This window comes from Gymnodraco acuticeps, unplaced genomic scaffold (assembly GCF_902827175.1).
Source record: "Gymnodraco acuticeps unplaced genomic scaffold, fGymAcu1.1, whole genome shotgun sequence".
Classification (NCBI taxonomy): Eukaryota; Metazoa; Chordata; class Actinopteri; order Perciformes; family Bathydraconidae; genus Gymnodraco; species Gymnodraco acuticeps.
Window position 1 is genome coordinate 1,530,901 of NW_022992126.1, and position 15,926 is coordinate 1,546,826.

The following is a 15,926-nucleotide window of genomic DNA, read 5'->3' on the forward strand; positions in this document are numbered from 1 at the left end:
TCTGCATATTGAGCACTTCGACCTATTGTATTTAAAGTATAATTTGATAATAATTGTTGTGCCTCTTCATCTATACATTTTAGTTCTTACTCTTTCACTTAAATCCTAAAAACTTAGATCTTATATTTAAAACTTTATCCAAAACCTTTCCCCTCTCTGACCTCTCGAGATTCTATTAGAGGGTAACAGGTTGCAGAGAGGCCTATCCCGGCCGGAACGTAGTCACAGACCTACTCCTTACCTGTCACCAATTCCAATTCAGGTTCCAGTGGGGACCTTTCTCCCTGCGTGTGCCTCTGTGCCTCTGTTTCTTACTTGCTACCCTTTTCCCTCAACCTATCCTAAGGGAGTGCATGTAGGCCTACGTAGACACGTTGTGTTCCTTACTTGCTACCCATTATCCCTCAACCTATCCTAAGGGAGTGCATGTATGTAGACAGACACGTTAGTTTAGCTGCTATAGGCTTAGACTGTCGGGGGACACACCTTACTTCGTCTTTCTGGCTGTTTGTACCTGTGTAGGCCTACTCTCATGTTCCGATTAACCCAGCTTCCCCCAAATCTCTTTTTGTATGTCTACATATATGCCGGGATCCTGAGTCGAGGCTAATCCTGTTGCTGTGGTCGTGTGTCCTGGATCCTCTATCCTGAGTACTGGATCTGAGTCCTGGACTTCGAGTCGTACGGCTGAACCTGTCACTGTGGTCCTGCCAGACTCTCACCATACTACTTCACTGATGGCTCCCACAGGATTGTTGACATCATCGTGGATTCATCTTCTTATTATAGACACATGCATTTCCAAACATTTGGACTACCTTTGTTGTAAATGTATTATCTTTTCGATTTACATACGGCATCTATTGCACGTCTGTCCGTCCTGGGAGAGGGATCCCTCCTCTGTTGCTCTCCCTGAGGTTTCTCCCATTTTCCCCTTTAAACTGTGGGTTTTCTCTGGAAGTTTTTCCTTGTACGATGTGAGGGTCTAAGGACAGAGGGTGTCGTATTGCCATACTGATATTCTGTACAAACTGTGAAGTCCACTGAGACAAATGTAACATTTGTGATATTGGGCTATATAAATAAACATTGATTGATCGATTGATTGATAATAATACTTCTCTACGTTTACTGGCTGAACCAACGCAGCACACATTTAAATGTAAGTATGTAGTGGCGTAGAACATGTGTTGGTAAATATGTTACTTTGTTACATTTGTTTGTTATCACCAAAAATGTGTTCCATGAAAGTAAAGCAAGTTCATAATTAGATAGACATCGTGAGGTATTTATTTTGGGTACAGTTTATGTTGAAACCGTTAGAGAGAGTGGCACACTTGTTAGCCTGTTCCATTCTTCTTCATTTTCCGAAGCCGTGGCTTGGAAGCATACTTGCTTCGTTTCTGAAGGAAGTGACTTGGAAGTACGCGACTACCAAGCCAGCATCCTCGCGATTGAGAAACGGCCTGTATGGAGCTCTAAGGCTTTCTCTCTTGCCGGTTATGGAGAGGCGAAGTCCCTCCCCTTCCGAAAGCCTCCATGGGACCCCGGAAGCGGAAAATTATACATTGAAGTCAATGGAGAGAGAAAGGTTATCTTTTGATCCCGTTTGAATTGTGCCACGAATGACACATATGATGTTTGTCAATTTAAAAGAATATTTTGCAAGTCAAAAAAATAAAAATGTGTCGTAAAACTGTGAAGTTACACATTTTTTTGTGTGACACCGCTCAGTGAACTACAGGTCTCTGGTCTCGCACAATACGCGTCACCATCACAAAGACGGCCGTCACGTTAGCAAATTTCACCTGTTTCTTTCAGAATGAGGTGAAAAGTATCAAACAAGGTGAACATCACTACAAGTCTGGGCATGTTGAGAGCTGTACATACACGAAAGGGGAGTTAGTCGGTTCTGTAAGAGCAGCGGGACCGGCTTTACAAGGTTTCGGTGAGTAATATGAGTGCAATGTGTAACGTTAATGTCAGCTAGCTAACATTAGCTAACAAGGTACACTAACGTGTTTTGTTTTAGTAACTAGTTTTCTCCTTAAGAACTTCGTGGTCTCTGTGTATGCTGTGGATAACATTAGTGTTCACAAGAACAAGGTACACTCCCGTGTTTTGTTTTAGTTGCTCTTCAGATTGAAGCGGCCAGTTGTATATCGACTATACTGTATGTGTGATCTCCTTTTTCTCATTGTGTCATTTGAGTTTATTTGCTGTGTGTAGATTCAAGGATTTTGGTTATATAGGCACAGCTGCGTGTGACTCCCTCTGGTACACCGGTATGTGTTTTCCTAATGTAGAGAGCATTGATTAATTAATAAACTACACACTTAGTCTAGATCCTGACCAAATCCTTTTTTATTGTTGATGAAATGTTTTTCAAAAATGTATTCATACACATTTAGAAAAGTACAATCACAACCAATACAACACAAATTACAAAAAATACAGAAAAAACAAACAATAACAACAGACAAGAGGACAAAACTATGGAAAAATATACCCTCCCACCCCCAGATCTGGACCATCCTTGTATTATTGCTCATTCAATCTATTATAGCATGCTAACAAATGGTACTTACTTTATTTTTACAGATCTGCATGGGAGACGATGGCGCGATGCAGAGCGCTGTCTGTGATTGTGCACAGGAGATGTACAAATGCAGCCACGCTGCAGCATTGGCAATATTTGCCATGTGGCAGATCAGCTCCACAGATGTTGCCAGTGGAGGAAGCCTGGCACTTAAAAAGTAGTCCAGCCGGTGTCTCAACTTTACCAACAGCGAGAGGAGACATACAACCCACTGGCCAGAGACATCGCCAACTGTCAACTGGGGGGTTGTAAACGAGGCCGAAGGGGTGAAGGCTTTTGTGCAGGCCTATCGGGTGACAGTGTTCGAGTCTGGTCTCTTTGTGAGTGAGTCGGGTGTGTTGGGAGCATCACCCGATGGACTTCTGCAGCCATCTGCCCTGCTGGAGGTGAAGTGTCCACACAGCCAGAGGAACATGACCATCGCGGAGGCAGTCCAGTTACCATCCTTCTGTCTTCGTGAGGAGGGTGGGTCATATATTCTCAAGGAGAATCACCCATACTGGCACCAGGTCCAAGGGCAGCTGCACATCACAGACCGGAGTCTCTGCTACTTTGTTGTGTGGACCACGAAGGAGGCGATCATCATCCCCATCCCCAAAGACCCTGCATGGCATGGAAATCTCCTCCTCCTGGAACAATTCTACACCCAGCATATGCTCCCTGTGTTGGCCAGTAGAGAGGAGGACATTTCAATAAACATACTCTTAACACCCTCGGACTCTGCGTTGTGTTTCGTATGTGTGATGGGGTGTTATGCAGAGGGGAGGAAAACAGGACACAGCAGATTGGGATTGTGGTGGAGATGCTGAGCAGTTATTTAATTGTTGCATGTAATTATTATTATACTGCGTGCTTCTGAGTTATTCCATCTTTTGCTGTAACATGGATCTGTATGTAACTCTATATTTACTTGTTATCTACCACACTTCCTTCTACATCATACACCATCATTATACATGATGGTGTATATAGGATATATATATTTGTATACATATCTGTAAATTGTATTATTTTATTTAAACGTCTTTTTGATCTCTCAAACTGAGTAAGATTGACAATAAAGTTGACTTTGAAAAATATATATATTCTTTATGAAAATAGTTGACTGTTGTCAAATGAATCCAAATGAAACGTTGGACTGAACTACAACTACGCCTTTAAATCTCTACGGACTGTTTTTCAGTGGGATGGCAAGTTCCTATCTTTAAACATTTATTAGTTTTTTCTCAGAACAGATTTGATTTTCTGAAGTTAATTTAACTTTGCCGACCATGTAAGGTCATTATTAAAAGGTACAATCAATTTGTTTAGGGTTGACTAAAATAATGAAAAACATTCATTTGGATAATTTACTGACAGAATAAGAAACTCAATGATGCTCTACTCACCTGTTCCTTTTTTATAAAGTGAAACAGTTGAAACGATAGATTTTAGTAAACTTAAAAACAACCTTCTCCAAAAGCTATCAAGGAATATACCGAATACTTGTTTTAGAACTTTATTACATATTTTTATATAAATAGTTTGAATGATCCATAATTGACAGAAGCTTGTGTTTACACTGACCTGTTACTCATATATTAATGTCTTTGTAACTTCCGTAAACCACTACCTCACTAATTTATTTCATTCATCACGGTTCAGTAAACTAAGTGATACATGAACCAGTTTAATCATTATTATAACGTAGGATTGCAACTCTTTGAAACTGTAGGTGGCTCTTAAAAGAGCCGTTGTGTTTGGGTGTGCTGGTCTCAGGTCAGTCTAAGCCCTCTCTCCGCGCGGATGCGGCGGGCCAGCTGGATGTCCTTGGGCATGATGGTGACCCTCTTTGCTTGGTTCATCTTACTGGGGGGCAGCTACATGGATGTCGGTGCAGTCCACAATCATTGCGCAGTTGAAGGCAGAATTAATTTATTATTGACTCAGAATGAAGCACAACTTCATGTCAAACAATACAATGACTTTATTTGTAATTGTGTAAAAAAATATGAGCATTGATTAGCAAGCAGGACCTGCAGGAACAGAGAATGGTGATGGATGGAGCTGGGAAGAGAGAAGAATAAAGAAAACAGATCAACTTTATTATCGGATATTAAAAATTCAATTTCAAAACAAGTTGCCGTTCCTACAGTTTTCTAGTATGTAAAGATGATTTCACATGACCTATGCAAAATATCACACTCAATACATGTGTGTCTCTGGGGGGTGCATTGTGCCTTTGATGTATATAAATAATATACCATAACCAAATACTATTACGTACAGTGGAAATCAGGTTGCCAGAGCAGGTCAGTGTGCATGTTCCTCAACGTCTCAGCAGTTACAGGTGAGGTAAAGAAAATAAAAGAGAAAAAGGTCAGTAACAACACTTTAAAGTAACAACACTTTGAATAATTATCTCTTCTAACAATTTTCTCTCAATAAGCACACAACGACTGTCTTTCCAACAAACAGATTGTCATCACAATGAAACACGTCCAGAAGAATGACATGCAAAGCTCCATGCCTGCCTTCGACTCTCCCTGAACTGCTTCCTTAGCACCCGGTGGAGGGCGCAGTAGGCTACTCTTCAAATGTTTCACGAAATACTTACCATCATGTTTGGTTACCGTTTAACATTTTGGTTTACTTCATGTAATAAAATAATAACTTCATGGTAAGGCTACTAAAAATGACAAGGCTAAGTAATGTAATGCTAACTAACGTGCTCGCTACTCGTCGCTACTAGCTAGGTAGCTAACTTGACTATGTTCCATGCACAACATGTATATTACCTATGATATTACCTGATATGTCTGATCCAGCGACTCCTGGTCCTTTCATCAGACGGGAAGCGATAGAACAAGCAAGTGGTATGATCACTTTTGTGATTACAACCTGGTACAAAGCACACAGGCATCTTGTAAAAGTGAACCAACCACTTGGAGCATTATTGCCTGTGACATCACTTACGCGACCCAGAATGGGATTTGGGATTTGTAGTCTTTGTAGTCGCGTATTTTTCATAGTCTTATATTTCAACAGTTTTACGACAAAATGTGACTTTTTTGACATGGAAATGATTGTTTAAGATTGACAAACATCATATGTGTAGTTCGTGGCACAATTCAAACGGGATCAAAAGATACGTTTTCTCTCTCCATTGAATTCAATGTATAATTTTTCGCTTCCGGGGTCCCATGGACCGGAAGTAGATGGGCGTGACTTCGCCTCTCCATACCACAAGGTGAGTTCCTTTTTATTTCCTGCTTCTTCACACACATGCTCTATCCAGTACAGGTTAGCTCTGAGTGTAGCGATGCTAATGTAAACACCGACCATATTACGTCCAAAACAGTCAGGCATTGTTTCTGATAGCAACTTTCTGATAGTGCCGTGGGTCCACATTTCCGATATTACGTCATATCGGACGCAAATCTGGATCAGCTCCGTTGTACCCTGTTTTTAGAGATTTGGGTACGGAGGAAAAGGGAGAGGGTTTTATTTTCTGACGCTGTGTGAGTTCCCTGACACACCGGGGACCAGAGATGGGGTCGTTAATAAAAAAATGTAATATATTACATATTACTTTAAAAAAAAGTAATATATTACACTACTTCGTTACTCTCTACATACTTTACTCGTTACTTTACTCGCCGAGCACGTACGAACTGCGCATGCGTGAGTGGCAATAACTCTCCTTACCAGCAGGCGGCGGTAGTGTGTATTCGTCATTCAAAACAGGCAACAACCGGAAGACAGAGAAGAAGAACAACAAACAAACAAATAGCGTGTGCGTTAGCTTCACCTTAGCATGTGTTCTTTGCAGGTGTTTGTTGAGGTTTGACGTGGTGTTTACAGCAGTGGATAACAGCTTCTGGCCTGGACACAGTTTGCACCTCACCGTCAAATTCCTGTCTATTCGTCGGACGAACTCAAAATAATGGGCATACCTCCACCCCTCGAGAGTTATCGCTGACTCAGCCATGTTTATGCAGCACTGCACGTGGAGATGTTGACGCGCAAATCGCGCAGATTACGTACATATAAAGCTGCGGCGGAAACCCCTCTTGTCTGTCAGTGTGATTATGACTGATTTTAGTAAGTAACGAAGTAACGCGTGTCGGGGCAATGTTAGTAACTGTAGTGTGATTACTGAATTGTTTAAGTAGCGCGTTACACTACTCCGTTACCGATAAAAGTAATATTGTTACACCCAACTCTGCCGGGGACACATATTTATGTATTTAAGACATCAAAAAGTGCATTTTGCATGATAGGTCCCATTTAAATAAAAATTATAATAACTTCATCTAGTAATGAGAATCACAACTTTTATTATAAAACACACTTTTTTACAAAACAAAATCATTTATTTACACAACTGCATTTTGATTTGAATGGCATCGTCTTTATACAGGACATTTTTGGAAAAATAATGTGCAAAATATATCAAGAATTTCAAACTCATGACTTCACCCTGCCAGGCAAGCAGACACACAGACACTCACATGATTTTATGTTGCAGCCATTAACACTTCACTTCAGTTTCTGAGGCTTCTGACCTTTACTGCATTATGGTATCTTGCATACAAATGTATCCCGAGTCATTCATACTTTTCGGCAAACAACAACTGTACCAACAGTTAATTTATATTTAAAGCCTCCCTCCATGACTAATAGAAAATCATACACCTATGACGTGCAAAGTAATGACATAATTACACGCACAGTTCATAACTTTAATTACCCCTTTGTTGCTCCACTCCTACAAGGCATTATCTTTAAATTAATTGCAGTTTCAGTGCAAATAGATGCAATGTAGCACTTCATTGCATCATCAGAAACAACACAGTGAGTAAAAGGGGTTCAGAGGTGTTTTTCACACCTCAGGCTTGTGTCCACGTTTCATATTCGACAGTCCCCCCAGGAGGTGTGTGGCGCAGTGGGTTGTGCGTTGGTGTTCGGATCAGGGGAGCACAGGTTCTAACCCCACTGCAGTCAGCATGTCGTTGTGTCCCTGGGCAAGACACTTCACCTCAAATTGCTCCTATAAAAATTGTCCACAGTATTGAGTATGTAAGTCGCTTTGGATAAAAGCGTTTTTTTCATCTTGTACACTAATACTCTTGTTGGCAGTCTGGCGTCTAACAGCTACTTTTTGTGGCTATTTTTTTACATGATCACTGTCTATGAGTGATCCATTGAAACACAAAATATGTTCAGCAGCAGTTCCTGACACTTGGATTTAGCTTTGGCACTGAACACAGTGTGGTTTCCAAATTATAAACCTAAGGCTATTGTCGATCATTCAAAACTTAATTATATACTACCTTATGTAACAGGTACGGGAATAACAAGGTATTTAAATGACTCAGCTCTCACTGTGTTGTCTTTCAACAACGTGCACATGTGAGTCACTTAAAGGCAGGTCTGCATGTCTGCTTTCTTTTGTGTGTTCGTGTACTGCATGCATGTGTCTGCGTGTGTCAAGGCAATACAAGGTAGTGTGTCTATAAGGTAGAGTAATTGATACAATCAACCCCTTCAATTTTGCCTGGGGAAACAGATTTTGCAGATTGCCCCTTTAATGTATACAGGTACATACCTTTGCTAACTTGTTTCCCTGCTGGTCTCTAGTGTCACAGGCAGTGTTGTTCTTTGGCAATTTACATCTGCATGTATTGAGTGACTTTCTAAAACTATGTAAAGCCGTTAAAAAACACTGTTAGGAGTTCAATCATACACTGCTGCATGTATAAAACAAATGAGTTCCTGTCAAAGTTAACTGATTATTCCATTTCAACAGCAATAATTGACACTATCACGATATGTGTTGTCTGTTATGGTTTATAGTCTTTTCCATACATTCCCGTCCCAGACTGAAACATGTTGGTTTCAGGAGCAGCTCAGCATGACTCAAAGGTGATTCCTTTAGCCTTTTCATGTGTCAGACAGGAACTCTCGTATCAAAAAGGCAAACAACCATTCCTGCTATCAATCACAGTATTGTTCCGGTTGTATTTCCAAAGTTTCTCTGTGGGGTTACTCCACCATGTCAGGTTAGGATGCCAGCAAATGTGTTGATTGGAAGAGGGAGTCCTTTGCACATGTATTTGCTGAGTCCAGCGTCTTTGTCCTCTCCCAAACTGAATTTGGACCTCATGGTTTTTTGGACAGAGTATCCAGGATCAAGACACGGGCAGATCTCAATGCTACAACACAAATAACAGGGAGCTATTAGTTTGGGTTCCACAGAAAACAGGTTGAGATTCACCAAGGTTTTATTGGCTGAAAACATTTTTTTAAATCTAAATGATAAGTGATTAAATCAAGGTGGTACAAAGGGGCCCAAGACAGAAACATTATTCTATACAACATATAGGGTTCCCCTTCTCACCACTGCTTGTTACCCAAATACCTTTATTAATTAGAGATCTCTTAGAACTTGCTATTGTTTTTAAAGCAATGATAGCTATCAATGATTATTTTTCTTACCAATAAAACAATAAACCTGTGTAAGACCTTTACCCAGTGTCGTATAACTCTCTTACCTCTGCACATCTTTGAAGGTCCTTCGACAATCTTTATCCAGTGTAACAGTGAAGGATCGGCTTTCCAAAGTGCGAATCTTAACGTTGCTCATCCGAATCTTGGAGTCCTGAGAATTAAAAGGATATATTGTATAAAAACAAAAAAAAGTTGTTTTAACATAAACAGTCTCTCTAATGAATATCCACTAGAGATTTTTGACTCACTGTCACGTTGTTTTTAGATTTTGTCTGAGATTCATTGAATGTCAGTGTCAAACAGTTCAGATCTATGAGATAAAAGCAGAGAAAAATACGGAGCATAAGAAAACAGCAAAAAAGAAACAATATATACATAAGAACATACAGATTCTCCAATGGAATACGAGTGTGAAAATAATGGACCTTCTGCTTCGTTTGAGGGGATAGCACTGATCTGAGTGCCTGATGTCCGTACTGAGATTCCTTTTTCAACGTCTCGTCCACTTAATGTTACCTACACACACACGCACACATATTGCATTTATACAAAAGGCATCCTAAACATAAACAACACAATCTGAAACAGATATGTCTAAGTAATCTCACAAGGAATTAATGGATGTGAAGAAAAATACGTACCTTTTTGTAATTCAATGAGACCACAGCCCCACAGACTTCCCCTGCACTCCACTTGTGTTTCTCTGTTTGAGAGACAGGCACATTGTAAAACTTGGTTGTGTACAGATACAAGCAGACAGATGTGCACAAATATCAAAGATATTCGGACATTGGTAAAGATAATCTACACGTATTCACCTCTAACTGACGCTGAGATCTGTCTGAACTCAGGCAACTCCATTTCTAGATGGGTAAGAAACACGTCTTCCACAGGGTCCTTTGTCATGTTGGTGAATGTGATCTAATGGAGAACAAACTATTTTAAAAACCAAAATACCAAAAGCATTTGTATTAACATCCTTTGGTAGAAAGTTATATATAGTAGACTTTTCACCTTCGAAATAAACATTACAAAGAAAAATGAATAACACTACCTTGACATAGTAGATAGTGAAGTAGACGGGCTGCTGGCCGGTACGAACGTAGTAGGAAATGACATCAGACACGAAGGGCTCTTTTGGCCTCCCTGGGTTTGTGTGTTGCTATTAGAGACAACATTCATATAAAATAAACCATCCTGCATAATGTCACAACCACACACTCATCTTGGTGAAAGTAAGGTAAGTGAATATAGTGAGTCACAAAAAGGTCAACTGCTTGTCAGGTAATACAAAAGTGCCTTTAGTCAAGTAAAAGTGAAAAATAAAACGTTATAATTTTTGTGACATTTGAACAAAACTCCAATGTAAATCTCAAGTTTTCCATATTTCCCATACAGAGAAGTCACTTTGCACATTCTTTACAAATACATGCCGATTATTTGATCTCTCTAATGCCTACAGCGTCAACGTAGTGTGAAGAAGATTTAGAGTTCAAGCGCTGTTGCTGTGGTTTCAATGAAATCACCAAATTAATTTCCTTGCAGCAAAAGATCTTAGGCAACTTCCTGTTTCAACTTATGCAAGGAACAGTTGCCACGTTGACTAAATCGGAAGCGGTGATGTGATCTCTGTAAACTATTCAGACACTGGCTGCAACACAGTGAAAGTCCCTCACATTCAAACAAGTGCTTTATCTAACACTGTGGGGTAAAAGTTATTTTCCTTTAGATGTAGTTAGAAGTGTATCGTACCATCTTAGCCAGTTTGGGGATCATGCAGCCTAAACTTTTGATGTTAGAGTTGTACCACGGGTCCACCATGCTTAAGTAGGAACCAAGAGTGCAGGGATCTCCCTTAGGCTGAAGAAGGCTTTCCTAAAAAAAGGAACATGAAAGTGAATTAAACAGCAGTTAGTTAACAAGACGATACATAATGGTGTCTTTCTCTGGCTACTGCACATTTTAACATAGCTAATATCGTTTTTATTCACACATTATTTTACGTAAAAACTCATTAAAGAGCTCCGGTCTTATAAAAAGAAAGTCTTTATTGGAGTAAAACCACCCGAACTACAATTTTTTGTTAGAGTTATCTCAGTGACATCAGATAAAACAACTAAAAACAGATTATAAGCAAGAAAACAATTATAAATTACACAAAATATGGCTACTTTATAATGCTGTACCGAAAAACAATAACATTTAAAAGCAAAAATGCCAAGCAAATGTATATATTTTTCTAATATCATTTTATATCATACAATTATTTAATATTGCACATCTTTCTATCCCATTTTCACAACACTTGAAGTTTGTTTAATGACTACTATTGTATTAAAAATATCAATAAACAAGAAATATGAGGTGAATTGGATGTTTTAGAATCTTGTCACGTGTTTACTGAGCATTACAAGGCAGTGTCCACACATTTATCTAAAAATAAACACACAATGAGAACATTGTAATGGGCATTTCTACATAATGATAATGATCTACTGTTATCTCTATAGAGCTGTGTTGACTTTCACACAAAACCAGGTTAATGGAGAGGAAGTAGCCTTACCTTGATAGAGGAGTTGGGAGTTGTGGGCCCGCAAACAGGGATGTAGTAAAACTGGAGGTTGACTTTCATTGTAAGAAAAAGCCTCCGCGCTTCCCTTTTCCTGCAAAGACAAGCCAAAGGTTGGTGAGAGGCACGGAGTGGGGGCACGCTTGACTGAGCAGTAAAAAGGATTCGGACTTCATCATTTCACAGAAGCAATAGAAGAAGTACTGTTTGGCTTCCCAAACCTGACATTTTATGAATGTAAAGGGATTAATTTATAGTCCTTCAGTTCAAATCAAATAGTTTTGTTAGTGCTAAAATGACTTCATACTGTACAGCCTTTATAAATAAGGTAATTAGGGCCATTTAAGGTTAGATGTGAACGTTCCGCAGCTTGCTTCCTATAACTGTATAAAATACATTTCTACAATACATTTTAGACATCCTTGTTACATTTACAGGTGTCATTTTTAAAACAGAATACATATTTTTAATGTTTTTCCATCCACAGTTTATAAGGAATTATTTTAACTCTGTATTGTTGACAACAGAAACAAGAAATATTATTTTAATAATTGAAATCATCATAAATTCTCATGTCACGTGTCTCATGTCATGTGTTAGGTTGAATTTTCTGCTCATGAGAAAGACCAACATTGATGATGACATGCAGATGTCAGTACAGAGTGATAGTAGAGATAGATAGAGTGATATAAACTTAAGCATTATATTCAGCCGCTGTAGGAGAAGCTTCACCTTCTTGAGATATGATTCCCTCACCTGAAGATGTAGTAGGCCTTGGCCAGGCGGCCCAGCACCCTGTCGTCCCCCATAGCCACTATCCTGGCAGTGAACTGTCTCTGCTGCTTGGGGAAGGGGTTTTGCATCACGCTGCTTCCTGCTCGTCTCTGCAGAGTCCCTTTGCTTCCTCCCCTCCCTCCACCTCCTCCTCCCCCTCCTCCGAGGCTTGGGTGTTCCTCTAGGGTGTCCTGCATCAGCACCATGCTGTCCTTCACTGACGGTTTCATCTTGATGCCCCCACGCCGGAAAAGTCTTGCAGCGTCTTGCTCACTGGGGAGAGAGTTGAGTCATTGTTATAAAATTATGTAAAACTTAGAAAACTAAACAAGTGATGCAACCAGTCCCACGAAGAACGTCACTAACATTATCAAAACACTTAAAACAAAATCGAAGTTCTTGGTGGAGATGACCTTCTTTTTTCAAATGACCCGTACATGTCATAGATGATTTAAAGAAAATATAAATATAGCTCTAAATATAGAAAAACTCAAGGGACGCTTTTTACAAACACTGAAAATTCAGTATTATTCAAGAAATTACAATTTGGCATCTTGTTAATCTTAACTAGCATTCAGATGTACTGTACCTCTTGCATTGTTCCCATGATGAACTCATGCTGGCTGTGTCCAGAGATGAAGGTGTGAAGGGATCAGCGTTGGGGGGCAGGTCTCTTTCGATGCCGCTGTCGTCGGACATGATGGAGAAGCGAGTCATGTCTGACGGCATCAGGTCGCCGGGAGACTCCCCGAGCTCAAAGTCCTCCTGCTCCGGGATGAGGGGGAACTCCTCCGATATGGAGCTGGATCGAAACCACTTGGCCAGCTCTCGCCCTGTCGAAAAGACAGCACAGAACATCACTTAAATATTTGTCTCCGATGCTTTCTGTGTTTACAGCTGAAAAATGGGTTGGAAAAGCATGTTTTCTTTTTGTTAAAGGCTGTAAAGTATCCATTTATCGTGACTGAGAAATATGAAAATGGGCGTTAATGTATAATTTTCACATTTCTGAACTTGTGTTTTTTTTAATGGCATAATAACAGACTCTGATTGTATTGTTTCCACAGATGTGAAGTATTTATATATTGATGTAAAAACAAGGTCACAGTAAGTAGAATGCCCTGAAACTGCATGAGGATCAGAGGGTTACCTCATCATAACCAGATCACTGACAAGACTTTTCAGTCATGCATAATCGTTTTGATGACTGCAGAGAACACATGTCTGCTGTTCTCCTAGGAAAGAACTACAATTCATTCACATGAAAGGAAGCTCTGGGTGTTACATTAAATTACCTCTTCACTGCTTCTAGTAAGAAATCTATTCACAATTATTCACACATTTGATCAGTGCCTGCCTTGTGACCCCCCTTAGCAATTAATGCTTGAGGTGTCCTATTATAATAATTGAATGTCAAATATAATTCAAAGCTATCATCGCGTGTGCTGCTTCACTGAGTATGATGGTTTACATATTTACTGTATGACATCCTGTACTGAGAAACTAAATGTTGAAATGTAAATGTACTGATGTCTCAGTCACAGTCGGTTTCACAGTACCATTGATTCAATTCAAATTTGTTCTGGATAAATCGGTTTGTTACATTACGCGAGTCCAGCTGCGATAAACTGAGAGGAACAATCCTCCCCTCTGATATTCTCTCACTGTGAAAGGGTTCTTAGTGGTATAAATAGCTTTTAAATAATGACTTTAAATAACTTGGTGACACTTGCAAGATCACACTGAATTCATTCTTTTCATAATTTCTCCCCGTTTAATATAAACCATGCAAAAATACAGTTCTTCAGTAAAACTCAGATTCACTCCATTAAGTTCAGTCTTGGGTAAATAGTTCAGCCTCATTCAGTTCAGCTGACTGGTGTTAACAACTTCCTGTTGACCACCCAAGGTTCCCAAAGCCACTTACAGATATCCAGCTCCTCCGTCCACAGGTGGAAGCTCATCTCTGGGTTAGGAAGAGGGCAGTCACACAGTCCTCTGCTAGACAATGGCTCTACAATACACACACATACACACACACACAAACACATGGAGGAAGAGAGATAGGAAGAGACCAAAACTGTCACAATGACACTTAAAAGAAAACATCTCCCCAGCCCCACAACAACTTCCTCTTAGTGCCTAAAATCTTCCAGCTGGGATGAGCGGAGAGCAGGTTTATTGCATAGGTTGCTGACTTGATAAAAGCTGGGAAAATGTGGATGTCATGGAAATAGATATCCGGAAGATTACAAAAATAGAGACAACTGACTCGACTGTTTTGGCCGTAGAGGAACAGCACAAGAGTCAAGGTCACACTTTTGATCTCAGCAACAGCCGGCATATCAAGCCCTGCAAATGCAGAAAACATGTTCATCCCTGACAGAGGGATTGAACAGGACAATAAACACTGTGATTCACTGTGCCTTCTTGAATTGAAATGTTTTCATTGTAAAGTGTGAACCCAAGAAAATTCCCTCTTCAATTAATTTCAACATGTTTCCCTAATCAACACATCTACCATGCATGAGCAAGATAGATCCCTCAGGACTCCCATATTCATGAGAAATTGTCAGGCAACAAGTACTTGGGAAATGTGACGCAGCCACTGCTGTTGTGATACATGTGTAAGTGCGTGGTGCTCGCAAATAACTTTTGTGTCAAAGGTCACAGTCTTGACATTTTACAGAGAACAAAAGTATTTCTTTAGACTGAAACACCTGATGAATGGCAACCTAGAATGCCATTCAAGAAATTGAATACAATTCCCAGAAGATATAAGGACTCTCATACTATCCATGTCACGTTCATCATCCCTTTAGGACTGTCATTTAATCCAAGCGAATAGCAAACATTTGGTCTACCTAATGCATGTCATTTTGTATGTTTAGAATGTTTTTATCAGTTAATGAAATCTAATCCGACAAAGTAACAGCCTCGTCTCCTCTCTAGCTGCGTCTCTCAGCTTTATACATGTAACAGATGTGGCTGCGGTTCTTGTGGTTCCGCTTCCTTCATTGCTACAGAGATAAGTCAATTTATGCCTGAGACAGAGCAGCTGTGCCTCAGAGGAACTCTGCCTTGCATAGCTTTGCTGCATTTCCTTTTCACATAGCTACTTACCCGAGTCTGTTTCGGAGAGGATCTTGCTATACAGCTGCTGCAGGCGGCTCCTGAGCAGCCCCCCATCCCCTCTGCTGCTCTCCTCCGCGCTCTGCTCCAGAGCCGCCAACACTTCCTGAAAGTGCGACTCCACGTCTTGACCCATGTCCTGTCCCAAAACACACAAACACATGTGGGTGAACACACATGCACACAGGAAGATAAACACATTCAGACTCCGTATTAATAGCAAAGCGGTGAGGGGTCAGAAGCACGCGTGTGTATCTGACTTTGTATGAATCCTGCTGAGGTGTTACTTTAGGATCGCTGCCAGGAGACACTTCCACCACGCAGCTCAGAGACTGCAGACCTTCATTCCGGATGTTTCAC

The 15,926-nt window shown here is 40.2% G+C and overlaps 1 protein-coding gene across 1 annotated transcript in view; it reads right to left on the minus strand.

Annotated features, from left to right (window-relative positions):
• Positions 1-6,932: 6,932 nt before the first annotated feature.
• LOC117538049 (phosphoinositide 3-kinase regulatory subunit 6-like) overlaps positions 6,933-15,926 on the minus strand; it is a 30,365-nt gene continuing 21,371 nt past the window's right edge. Inside the window, 13 exon segments of the mRNA XM_034203554.1 lie at positions 6,933-8,796; positions 9,136-9,242; positions 9,340-9,401; positions 9,517-9,607; positions 9,733-9,794; positions 9,910-10,012; positions 10,146-10,253; positions 10,844-10,966; positions 11,655-11,754; positions 12,417-12,707; positions 13,024-13,267; positions 14,362-14,448; positions 15,558-15,705. Of these exon segments, the coding sequence (XP_034059445.1) occupies positions 8,640-8,796; positions 9,136-9,242; positions 9,340-9,401; positions 9,517-9,607; positions 9,733-9,794; positions 9,910-10,012; positions 10,146-10,253; positions 10,844-10,966; positions 11,655-11,754; positions 12,417-12,707; positions 13,024-13,267; positions 14,362-14,448; positions 15,558-15,705 (1,683 nt within the window). The 3' untranslated portion in view covers positions 6,933-8,639.